Source organism: Kwoniella dejecticola, chromosome 10 (assembly GCF_000512565.2).
Source record: "Kwoniella dejecticola CBS 10117 chromosome 10, complete sequence".
NCBI lineage: Eukaryota > Fungi > Basidiomycota > Tremellomycetes > Tremellales > Cryptococcaceae > Kwoniella > Kwoniella dejecticola.
The window spans coordinates 925135-936548 of record NC_089310.1 but is presented as its reverse complement, the minus strand read 5'-3'; the positions used below and the strand labels follow the sequence as shown (position 1 = coordinate 936548).

The window sequence follows — 11414 nt, the reverse complement described above, 5'->3', positions numbered from 1 at the left end:
ATCAATCGGATTCCGAAGATAGATCAGGATTGTGCTCCTTCGCATCAGCAGAATGATGGTCGTCATCACAACACCGTTCGCACACCGGCTACCCTCAACACTTGCATCCCGCCAGTGATGCATGAGACGAACACTGCTTCAGCTCGACATAGTCATCCTGAAGGAGGATGTCCGTCAGGGACAGGGGGACCAGATCAAGTCTGTCTCTCCGACAACGAGCGAGATAAGTGAGTCAACCAAACAGGTGCAAGTCGTCTCTTCTGTGCCGCTCACGGTTTGAATCTCGCTCATCGCTACAGAGGCTCGTCCACCGCTCAATCAGTGACCGAACTCGCATTCTCCGTGATAGAATCGCCGTACAGTAGCTACTATGCTCGAGAAGTAGAGAAATTGGAACGTGATATCGCGCGACTCGAGCGGTTCGAGATCGGCAGTAGTCTAGTTGGGGATGTGGCTCGGACCATCGAGTTGATCGCTCCTGCTGGTGCAATTGTGGGGATCATATCAAAGTTCTTAGGATACGTCAAATCGATCAAGACAATCAAGCTTGAAGCCTTGGGCCTGGTGGGTGAACGCAATAGCTTGATTAAACGCTGAAATACTCTATTATTAGGTGAGATCCGCTGTCGAGACTACCCTTTTTATGCAGAGCACCATGGTGAAGGTCGAGTGGAATGTACCTCCTGAGATGCTAGACAGTATCAAGCATTTCTACGAGTGAGTTCTTTTCCGGACCTTTCGAATAAGTGCCAGTATATTCGTCGCATGAAGCCAGCTGACTAGTCTGTAGAGTCCTGAAGGACTGCACAAGCTCGATGTACAGAGTTGTCGATAAAACCTCTTTTCTACACGAAGTTCTCAATAGAAACAAGTATCGAGATATGCTCAAGGACATGAGCAGTCGGCTGCTTAGTGCAAGGCATGATTTTACAGTGAGTAACGTGGTATAGAATGGGGCTGAGGTAGGACCGACATCGTAGCAAAGCGCGATCATCATCAGTGCTTCCTACACCTATCGACTGATGCCATCTCACTCGGGTCACGCGGAGGCTGAAAAGCAATTAGATGATATCGACCTGAGGAAGACGCTCGCTGAGACGGCCAGAGTCGAAAGGGAAAAGCTCGGTGAATTTCTGGGTCTTGGTAGGTAGCCCTCTCGAGCTTCGCTGTATACGATAATCGCTGAGACTGGCTCAGATGATTTGACTTTGGATGAAATGGTGGAGTTGCGAGATGCCATCGGAGCCCGGCGTCGAGCGCGAGCTGGAACCGCACACGAACCCTCAGCTTCATCAAGTATTGCTCGGCCGCCTGTTGCTATCACTCAGGCCACGAGTAGCAGGGATCAGGACTTGGTCGACTCTGGACGCCATACAGTGCTTTTCATGCTGAATGAGATCGTATATGATGTGAGCTGCGTCGGACTTGTCTGGAAGGAAACGAGATGGCTGATTCGCCATTTGGCTAGAACGATCCGTACAACCCACCTCTTTCAGATACCTCTCTCAAAGAAGCTAGCATCACTGAAGATCTTGTCGATGTGTTCTTGGACAGGGTTCATGAGGTAATTTGGACCTCGTAGCACTCTAGTTTCATACAGTGGCTAACCAAAGTTCCCTCCGAAGGTACTATCCGAGAAAATAGCTGAACAGCTGAAAAATCGCGAAATTGCAAGCCCGAGTCCCAAAGCCGAGAAGGTGATCCAGGCGGTTCAAGCCTATGAGTCGATGACCGCCGAAAGCGGAAACGAGGGAAACGGAAAGGGTAGATCGCAGGTACGTTTCAGGTGTGACATTCCGGGCGAGTATCATCACTGATCGTTGCGAGATGCAGTCGGCGAAACTATCGCAGACGATTCAGGTGAGCCGACAGGTCAAAGTCTATCTGAAGCCGTAACGAGCTGAACTGCGCTCCAGGATGACATCTCCAATGCTCCTACCCATAGCCCACCACCGTCGGAGGTAAATCCAGTGGTATATAAATCTCAATTACAACACAAAAAGGACATCTCAACGAGCGATGTAGCCATGACTACCACCGCTACGAACGAGTCGACGAAACACACCGAAAAACGCCAAATGATATCCTGTCAGCTTTGTCGAGCTCGCAAATTGAGATGCGACGGTCTTACCCCCTGTGCCTCCTGCATTAGACGAGGTTTGCCTGAAGAATGTGCCTATTCTACAGAAACCCATAAACGAGGGCAGTCAACGGAGAATATCTCCGATCGCTTGTCCCGCCTCAAACGTCGCCGTGAATCGGACGGATCACTCGTCACACCTCAAGCGTCGCCGTGATTCGCTGCCCCTGTTTGTGATCAAGATCGACATTCATACTGTATATACATTGTGAAAGCCGGACAGTGGGAATGAGAATGAGCCACTGCCTTGACGGTCCCAAGGGATCTCATGCGGGGACGCAGAGTTTACTGTAATCGGTCAAATGTTGGAATAGTTGTACGATACATGTTGTTCATCAAATATCATGCTGGAGACCTTAGGGCTACTGGATGAACTCGACAGATGAATTCTGAATGACTTTTACCCACCTCGTACAGTATGCCCACAATGCGCTCGTACTCGACAACACAATCGTTCGTCCCTCGTTTGCTCATACGGTCGCGTCCTTGTCTCACTCAAACGACGTCCATATGCACAGTCGTATTCGACGTTGTGTCGTCTCCATGTCTTTCGTCTCTCCTATTAAACCATCTACATACTCACTCGCAGATTTACTCGCCTCTCGTATTGCTCGTACACTATCCATCATTGTCTACTCGATCGTCTACATACCAAGCCGACTGCACATACTCACCCAGCTACGCAGTAGTTGCTCGTATAAATACTAGCCGACTACGCAGTAGTCGGTCAGGTTGTCCCATCCTCAATCCCCAACCACTGCGCTAATGTGGCGGTCTGTTCCGAAGGCGGCAATGCCCGTAACCAGACCTCAACTTTATGGCACCGAGCGCAACTAGTCCGACGAAAAAGTGACCGAAGGTGTTCTCGTCAGCCCGTTCTCGTCAGCTCAACGAACAGTGTAAGCATAGCATAGAACATATAAATTCATACACGAAACTTTCAGTGAGCTACGTCGAAGAAGACCAAAGTATTCAGACCAGGAGCTAAGCACCTCCGCTCTTTCAGCTCGAAATTCGTCCAACTCGATCTTGGTCGCTCCTAATTCTCCCTCCATTTTTATCCTGTAATCTTCAGGTTGTCATGGTAGACGTCCTTCCTCCTAATTCCGCTACCGATTCTATTCGGCGATTGTTCTTCTCCTTTTGTGTGCGAGCCCTTCACTTCAATGGGACATCGTCGTTATCCGCATCTGTCTCTATCAGACTACCGTGCTCAGCTGCAGGAGGCGATCGTGTGGTGATGATCGACGGTTTTCTAGGCGGATTCATCTTTTCTGGTGTTGACAAAGTCGCATGGGCTTCTCAAGGTCGTATAGCAATATGAGGTCTTGCGGAGACTTGCTTGAGAGCCGGTATTTTCTTCTCCCCATCTTGCCACTTTTCAATTGCTTCTCCAGCGCCCGTCGTGTAAGCTTTGAGGGTGACCTGCTATTCTGGGGTTGCTGATGGTGATGACGGCTTGGGTGTGTTCATGATGTAATAAGGGTCTTGCGAATGCGGAAGACGCACCACGCATGTCATGTCATATACACGGAGATCAACGCTTAACCTATTCGTGCCTTTCATCTACTTGAGATCTACTTGAGATCTACTTGCAATCTACTTAGAATCTTGAAGCGTATCTTCCAGAGATCGCTTTAAAAACTCGCCGCTTCAAAGTCTAAGTAGTCTAACCACCTATATTGTCTTTTCGCATCATACAATACCTCTTACCAATTCACGATGTCAACCCACCTGTCATACATCCTCGTTGCCAACGATGGAGCCGAATTCAAAGTAGATTATCATACATATTACTATTTCGAGTTAGTGTCTCCCCCTTCTCGACGAATACTCAAGCTCACTGATGCACTTTCAAACCATAGTTCGACTCCCGAAGCGACTCGCTTTCACGTCTCAGCCAATGCAGTGGTAATAAAGTGCATACTTGACATATTGACCAACAAGGCCGACGTCGACACTTTGACCTTTCCTGAGATGATTCTACTCCACCAGGTCATCAATGGCTGGGAAAAATCCGGTCTCATAATTCGACGATTCGTCGAGATCATGCAGCATCGCTGTCCACATATTTACATCCCTCTGAGAAGGCAATTCGTGCCACATTTCGGTCACGCCGTTCGACTGTTCAAACTCGACAAGTTTTTCCATAATATGTTGGAAATGGTGTTGCGCGATCCAATCACAAGGAAGTGTATGGATCTGGACAACTGGACAGAGAGCGAGATTCGCCTTTGCGGTACAGGCTTCTACAATATGTTGAAGAGCCTTTTGGGCAGAGCCGGAGATGGAATCATGTACAATATCAGAATGGATGTCTTGGGTGAGTTCTTTTTCCAGACAAGATGTCTGAGGTTCTGGCTAATCTTTCCTTCAAGGCGGAGAATACACCATTCGCCGAATAAATGGACAAGGTCAATTGTTCTTTGTCGAGGCCTTTCCTATCTGGGATGAGGATTAGTTCACAAGGGGCTATGGACTAATGGAGGAGGGTAGGTACCTCAATGCTAGATACACTGATGCATGAAGTATTTTGAGGGCTATAAAATCGAAATTGGGGGGAGGGGGGCGGTTAGATACAACGGAAATCGTTTCGTATCAAGGAAGGATAGAGAAATGTGTTATCATGGCGTCAATTTGGTACAATTAGGCCGTTTATGCAACTGTGATTGATTATGAATGATTGGCGACTGACGACACTTCGTAGGACTGAGTCCGCCTCCTCCTTCGCTCTTCTTCTGTCTGCCGCAGCGTCCAAGAGACAAGTTGCTCGTCGGATCTTATGAAATTGACGGGTCGAGAGTGAATCCGGTAACGTTTCAATGAGATTACCGAGCTTATCAAATTGGGTCTTGAGTTCTTCCATGACTGCATTGTTACTGCGATTCGTAAGTCAGCCTTTGATGTCGCATGAGACACGTACCTTTCTCGATCCTCTGGGTGCTTTTTTATGATCGGACCGGAATCGCGTCCCAGCTCTTCCAAAATAGGGATTCTAATTATGATTCCGGGTAATTGACGATACACCGATTCGTTAGGTACAGATGCTTTTGACTGGCGGATGGGTGGTGGCTGTACTGTCAGCACATCCTCGTCCGACTGCGGGCGGACAAGTCGTATTGCCCTGAAATGCTCAAGAGCGGCTTAATCAATTCTCAGTCAGTTGAGTGTCCTCGTGATGCTGATGGTACGACTTACATATGGGTGGAGACATTTTGTGTGGGGGTATAGAGGTGGGAAGGGGGAGATGCAGAGGTGATGTGAAGATAAAGAGGTGAAGTGGAGATGTACAGGTGGAGTAGATATGTAGAGTTGAAGTGGAAGTGTAGAGGTGAAGTAGAGATATGTTGATGTTGAGAGATAGAAGCAGGGGACGTGTGTGTGTGTGTATGTCTACTTTCGATCTACTTACGATGCGCGTGGCACTTTGCATGTATTGTAAAGTTGCATGTCATCGACTACTGTCGGATAGCTGTACAAAGTAAATGGATTCGCATAGTCCTCAAATCGTATGTATGGGAATGATACTATGTCGCAGATCCCCCGTGAAGCCCTTCGTCACCCACATTGCTATTCGGCTCGCCCCTTGCCCTTCCTGTTAGCTGTTCGCTCCAACATAAAACGAAAGTTTGCCAAGTCTACAGTCCAATCGCTATTAGTGCGTTCGAGGTGTTCGGTGATCGCTTCGATATCGTCATTTGTAAGACGGTCCAAATCCAAGTATTCAATAAGAACTCGCGTGTTGTCCATTGACCTGTAGAGGTTCTTGAGGTTCCTGGTAAAAGGAGGTCATGAGGCATAAACTGGCTCTTTTACACTAAGAAGATACTCACCTTCGCTGGAAAGCCATGATCTCCTCCTCTGATCCTTTGGCCCCTACTTGACCCTCAACTGCAGCTTCCTTTGGCGCTTCTCCTGCTGCGACTCTTCTCTCCGCGATTTCTCGGTGTGCGACACTTCCCTTCGCGTCGCTTTTTGCGATACTGTCTTTCACAGCTCCTCCCAAGAGACTCCCCTCCGCATCTCCCTTCCCGACTCCCTTCTCAGCTCCCGCTTCAGCTTTACCCCCTTCGACTCTGTACCCCCTAACGCTGGCTGCTCCAGTCATATCGGGAAACACTCGACTCTTTTTCGTTGGAATCTGAATATCTCCCATGCTCTCGTCATCCGTCTCTATGTCACCATCCGGACCCCGAACCACATCGTCTAGGAGGGAATGGATGCATCGTCTTTGTCGGGAGGATGAGACTGACGCAGGGGCAAGCGGGAGTACGTTCTGTCTGGACGGATCTGAGATTGGCTGTTGATCTGGGAGGGATTGTTGACTAGGTCTAGGCTTGGAAGGTGGTTCCATGGGAATTTCTCCAGGTCCGGCTACACCTGAGTGACTTGAATTGATCCTCGCTTGATCGAGTGCAAAGGCGGTCGCTCGAAAGGATCCGACCTTGAAAGGGTTGGCTTAGAAGAGAGTTCGTTAGTTTTCAGTTGAGAGGTGATGGCTGTCAACTCACAGTTCAGAGAGGGTTTTCTGGACATTTTGATCTGGTGCTTTGATCAATTGAAGAAAGAGAACATCAGGTGAACAAAGGGATAATCCATGAAATGTTGGGATAATAAAACGATGAGAAAGATGTTCAGGTAGAGAAGATATCTTATGTTTGCATGATGGGAACGATCACAGAAGCCCCAACTATCTACTTTGCTTCTACTTTCATATCGCCACCCACTGACTGATCGTCCAGGAACGGGTATCTACATATACAAGGCTAGATCCCAACGATGTGCCTGAAAGGGACAGGCATCTCTACCCAGCACCGCATCATTATTGTCACCAGGAGATCCGGCAAATCGTCCTGCAGTAATTGATTTGGCGATAAGCAGCGATCGAAGCATCTTGTGAAGACATGTTGCTCGACGTAGTGAGAAGAGACGATGTATCGATCCGAGGCGAATCCTAAACTTTATTGGCGCCACTTTCAAGCAGAAAATAAACTCACCGTCAAACATCTTACGCTCCCTATCGGCACAGTTCCGTGGCGCCAAGAAGATTATCCTCGGTGCCACGTGCATCAGATCTGAGAAGAGCGAAGAATGTTGCTTGTGATCTTGGGCATTGTCATTTATATGATATCTTCGCACCCATCTCGGACCAGTGAGTGCTCAGATGATTGCACAGCAAATGCATCCATTTTACAACGGTAGAGCCTTGAGGGCCAATAATCACATTCCTTCTCAAGCTGCGCTGTACGCCTAATACCGCCACGAGACCGTTCAAATTAGGAGTAGTCTATCTCGGATACACAGCAACGCTCAGCACGACCGATGAAGCCGTATACACACGAAAAGTGGGCATGTAAATGAGCTAGGGGTCTTCAACGCACGTGCACTACTTCGGAATTTGTCAGAAGCATTTAGGTGTTGAGTGATCTGTACAATGCATATTTCATAATTATATATTAGTACTCTGAAAACCCTTCCATCGTGGCTGTACAACGCCAATGGCTATCATCAAAGATCAGGGCCGCACGGAGTGTAATCCGATCTTTGCATCCCCATGTTGATGTCGACGAACTCCCATCCTTCGGACCTAATATCCCCCATCTATCAAGTCCCCATCTCTAATGTCCCCCATCTGTCGAGTCCCCATCTCTAATATTCCCCATCTGTCGAGTCCCCATCTGACAAGTATTGGGCCGGTGGTGCCGTTGCCATCGTCACAGCGCCTGCCGCTGACACCGGTCGAGGCTGGACTTCGTCCTTGATCCTATCTTTGTTTTCGGCCTTGAAGATGACGTCATCCGGATTGCGCAGGTGATCGACCAGGATCTTGTTCATGCTATTGGTAGGCCCGCATGTCAGTGTCGGTGTTTTTACTTTGAACAAGTCTGAGCTCATGAAAATACCCACGTGAACATATGCAATCTATCCGTGTGAAACACCTTCTTCAGCTTTTCGTCACACAATATATAACGTTTATCGCTTTGATCTTGGAAACCGTTTTCCTTCACGTATGCCCAGATCTGTTTGACCACCTGAGGCCGGGAGAGTCGGGGCGCTGAAACCAAGTCGGCGAGAGCGTCGCTGCGGACAGGCAAAGGGCCGGCACAGGGACATTCAGCATGAGCATTCCGGACTATACTGCGGCAAGCACTAAACTCACCTCAATATCATCTCCCTGTTGAACGGATTATCCGGATTCACCATCCTCTTCTTCTTCGTCTCTCCACCTTCTTCATCGCTCCCACCCACACTAGCTCTACTCAGCCTCTTCTTGGTGGCTTTCTTCTTCTTAGCCGGAGCCGTGGCGTTAGCTCTCCTCGGCCTGGACGAGCTAGCTTGATCGTCATACTCAAGTTGCAGTCTCCTTGCGATCTGTTCGTCCGTCTCTTCGGCAATCGGCACCGACGGTTTCTCCTCCCGCTTGACGGGGAATGAACGGGGTTTAGACGATCCAGGTTCGGCTTTGGGTTGTAGCGGTACATCCTCGGAGGAGGCTGGAGAAGGTGGACCTGCGGCGGTGAGTTGATCGTATAACGTGCTTATCTGCGAGTCGCATTGTTAGTGACATGCTCCACCTCCGAAGCTGACGCTGGAATCGATGTCACTCACCTCCTCGTCTATGGCACCCCGCGACGCTTTGATAGTCGCTTCATCTTCTCCAGCGGCAACAAGTTGTCTTCGGACGGCTTTGGCGGAGCTAGGGGAGTCCAAAGTCAACATTCGGTCATCAGACTGATCGGCAATGGCAGGTCGGTGGTGTGCACGAGAAGAGGAAGGGGCTATAAGAACGGTCTAACGTTTCTAAGGAAAGTAAAGTAACGAATGGTGACTCAGCAGAAGACGGAATCGCACTCACACAGTGGACAGATCACTTCCTTCCAAGATCGCTCTGATCTTCGGCACAAGACCTTGGACGTACTATAAGGCATAGCAGGTCGTACAAGGTTAGCGGCATGTTGATAAACGCGCAGCGGAATCAAGAAAACCAGGAATGAGACATACCGAGTTGCTCATGGCTACAAAACGACAAGCGACTTTCGATTGATGGCGCAGATGTTTGTGAGACTCAAGCTACCCACTCAGAGTCGGAGCTGAGATTTAATGACACTTGTTGTTGAAAGAGAGGGTTGAGGAGTAAGTGAAGTGGACTTATCCCGGAACATTAGGTTGGATGCGCCCGAAAGTGGAAATCATGTGTTCATGCTTAAGCATCTCAGTCGGACATCGCCGTCACCAAGACCAAAGCTGTTATGGAGGCATATATGCATTATGGGTAACAATACTATGCAAGAAATATACGGTGCAGACCAACGAATGCACGTTAACGAATCACAAGAAGAACGTCCTCCTCGACACTTCCATCTTGGGCTACGGGAATGACATGACTCGTTAGTCTGGACAAAGATGGCAATCATCAGACTCACCTTCCACTTCCACTCGTATTCGCCATCCTCCGCCAGACCAGGCACCTTGATACCGTTATCCTTCTGCTTCTTCTGCTTATCAGGCATCACCATCTCCGCCATGGCTTCGTCCTCGTCTTTCTTCTCACGAGCCGCCAAAGCCGCCTCATCAACCTCTTCATCCGAAGAGACGTCCACATCATCATCGTTCTCGCCCGCTGGCGCGCGTCCATCCGGTGCTGTGACGGACGGTAGTCCCTTACGCAGCCACCGCAACTTCAGCGTGAATCTTGGTCCGATTTCTTGTAATTTGGCGGATGTAGGTGAGGTGAACATGTATCTAAGAACTCGTTTAGCATTGAGTCGAATGCAAGGTCGGCTCAGAATGACTCACCGGTGACGCCTGAAAAACAGGAAATCCCGCTGATTGTGCAAGGTTACAACTTGCCTACCTCTGAACTGCGGTTGAGGGGGGAACAACGAGCCGAACAGGCGACCGACGCTATGACCAAGCAGCGTGGTGAAATTGTTGAGGATGAGCTCGGCTAAGTAGTACACACCTATTAGTTGATGACAAGGCGATGATAAAGCATGAGTATATCGCTTACGAGAATGGGGAGAAGGACGAGCGTGGCCCTATTGCAACGATTGTCTGGTAAGCACTATGACTTCAAGGCAATGCCAACAGTGCCACTCACGTATATGTTGGCACTCGGAATGACACTGCTCAGCTTGAAGTATGCCGTGGGGCCGGCGGGTAAATTTATCAGAGTGATCGCATCTACAGCACCGTTTCAGCTCTTGGTCCGCAGTGCAACGAGTCCGGACAAAGGTATACTCACTGGGCGCTTTGTGATCCTCGTTGACCACTATCAAAGCTTGATAGCCCCTCTTACCCGCCCATCTTGCCACCCTTCCAATCTCGAATCCTTTCCCACGCGGCCTTTTGAACGATTCTCCACCCGGAAACACGTTCTTCAGATCCTCCACAAAATTATACGTTAATTTACATGGCGAAGCCGAAGTCGTTATCAGTATTTTCGGTGGCGGCAATGGCTGATCCGAGACGACTTCCTGTTGTTCCTCCTCTTCACCCTCCGCCCCTTCATCCAAGTCTTCATCGTCATCATCTTCTTCCGCTTGGGGTGGCGATGCATTAGGCCTAGGATTCGAAGGTCCGGCTTCTGGCATCTCTTCGTCCTTGTCCTCGTCCTCTCCATCTTCACTGTCATCACTCTCCTCTGGCTCTTCACCGTTGATCATCCTACTCGCTTTGGCTGCTTTCTCTTCCAAGTCTCGCAACGTAGCGGGATCAGCGGTCAAGTAAGAGGTAGCATCGAATTGACGTGTATTGTCCAAAGTCCTGGGTATGTTCTTGGCCAACCTCGCAGCTTTCAATGCAGCACCATTTTCTTTACTTTGTTCTGCCTTCTTGATCTGTAACATTCGCTCGATTGTCAGCTCGTGGATAACATTGTATGTGATACAAATCGACTTGGACATACCTCCATACGCCTGGCTAATTTAGCTTGCTCCTTCTCCCTCTTCGACTTTCGGTGTTCTTCTGATCGCTTGAAAGCATTTTTTATCTTCTTCTCTCGAGCCATTGTGGGAATGGTTGTGGGTTTGATGGGGGATTCAGTGTCAGATAGATCAGTGATATCAATCACTATAGTCAGTATTCCATTCAGCCAACGATGATTTCTGCTGGCTGTTGTATTTTGGTATTTTGAAATCTTTGCATGACCACGCGATGAGTGGAGGAAGCTGTAAACTGGGTGTAACATTTAATTCTACACCTTGACTATTGCGCACGCGCCGTTTTTCATCGCAATCAGCAAAATAAAGCAACAACAAAAACATTACACAGT

The 11414-nt window shown here is 48.9% G+C and overlaps 5 protein-coding genes across 5 annotated transcripts; 2 read left to right on the top strand and 3 right to left on the bottom strand.

The window, feature by feature from the left end:
- Window positions 1-117: 117 nt before the first annotated feature.
- Window positions 118-1981, top strand: I303_107878 (uncharacterized protein; the record flags this gene model as incomplete). Its single annotated transcript, XM_018411142.1, has 10 exons — window positions 118-227; window positions 300-564; window positions 614-717; window positions 791-932; window positions 981-1143; window positions 1198-1409; window positions 1469-1564; window positions 1626-1775; window positions 1834-1860; window positions 1946-1981. The coding sequence occupies 10 exons, from the start codon at window positions 118-120 to the stop codon at window positions 1979-1981; spliced, it is 1305 nt and encodes a 434-aa protein (XP_018259810.1).
- A 1881-nt stretch (window positions 1982-3862) lies between these two features.
- Window positions 3863-4601, top strand: I303_107877 (uncharacterized protein; the record flags this gene model as incomplete). The annotated part of the gene is made up of 3 exons (XM_018411141.1): window positions 3863-3945; window positions 4006-4463; window positions 4519-4601. The coding sequence occupies 3 exons, from the start codon at window positions 3863-3865 to the stop codon at window positions 4599-4601; spliced, it is 624 nt and encodes a 207-aa protein (XP_018259809.1).
- Window positions 4602-5710: 1109 nt separating this feature from the next.
- Window positions 5711-6676, bottom strand: I303_107876 (uncharacterized protein; the record flags this gene model as incomplete). Its single annotated transcript, XM_018411140.1, has 3 exons — window positions 5711-5915; window positions 5974-6598; window positions 6652-6676. The coding sequence occupies 3 exons, from the start codon at window positions 6674-6676 to the stop codon at window positions 5711-5713; spliced, it is 855 nt and encodes a 284-aa protein (XP_018259808.1).
- A 1113-nt stretch (window positions 6677-7789) lies between these two features.
- Window positions 7790-9154, bottom strand: I303_107875 (uncharacterized protein; the record flags this gene model as incomplete). The annotated part of the gene is made up of 6 exons (XM_018411139.1): window positions 7790-7976; window positions 8048-8221; window positions 8301-8683; window positions 8750-8837; window positions 8997-9058; window positions 9143-9154. 6 exons carry the CDS (start codon window positions 9152-9154, stop codon window positions 7790-7792), a joined length of 906 nt encoding a protein of 301 aa, XP_018259807.1.
- Window positions 9155-9469: 315 nt separating this feature from the next.
- I303_107874 (uncharacterized protein) lies at window positions 9470-11150 on the bottom strand (the record flags this gene model as incomplete). The annotated part of the gene is made up of 7 exons (XM_018411138.1): window positions 9470-9508; window positions 9565-9883; window positions 9938-10088; window positions 10152-10179; window positions 10242-10324; window positions 10386-10980; window positions 11049-11150. 7 exons carry the CDS (start codon window positions 11148-11150, stop codon window positions 9470-9472), a joined length of 1317 nt encoding a protein of 438 aa, XP_018259806.1.
- Between the last annotated feature and the right edge of the window lie 264 nt (window positions 11151-11414).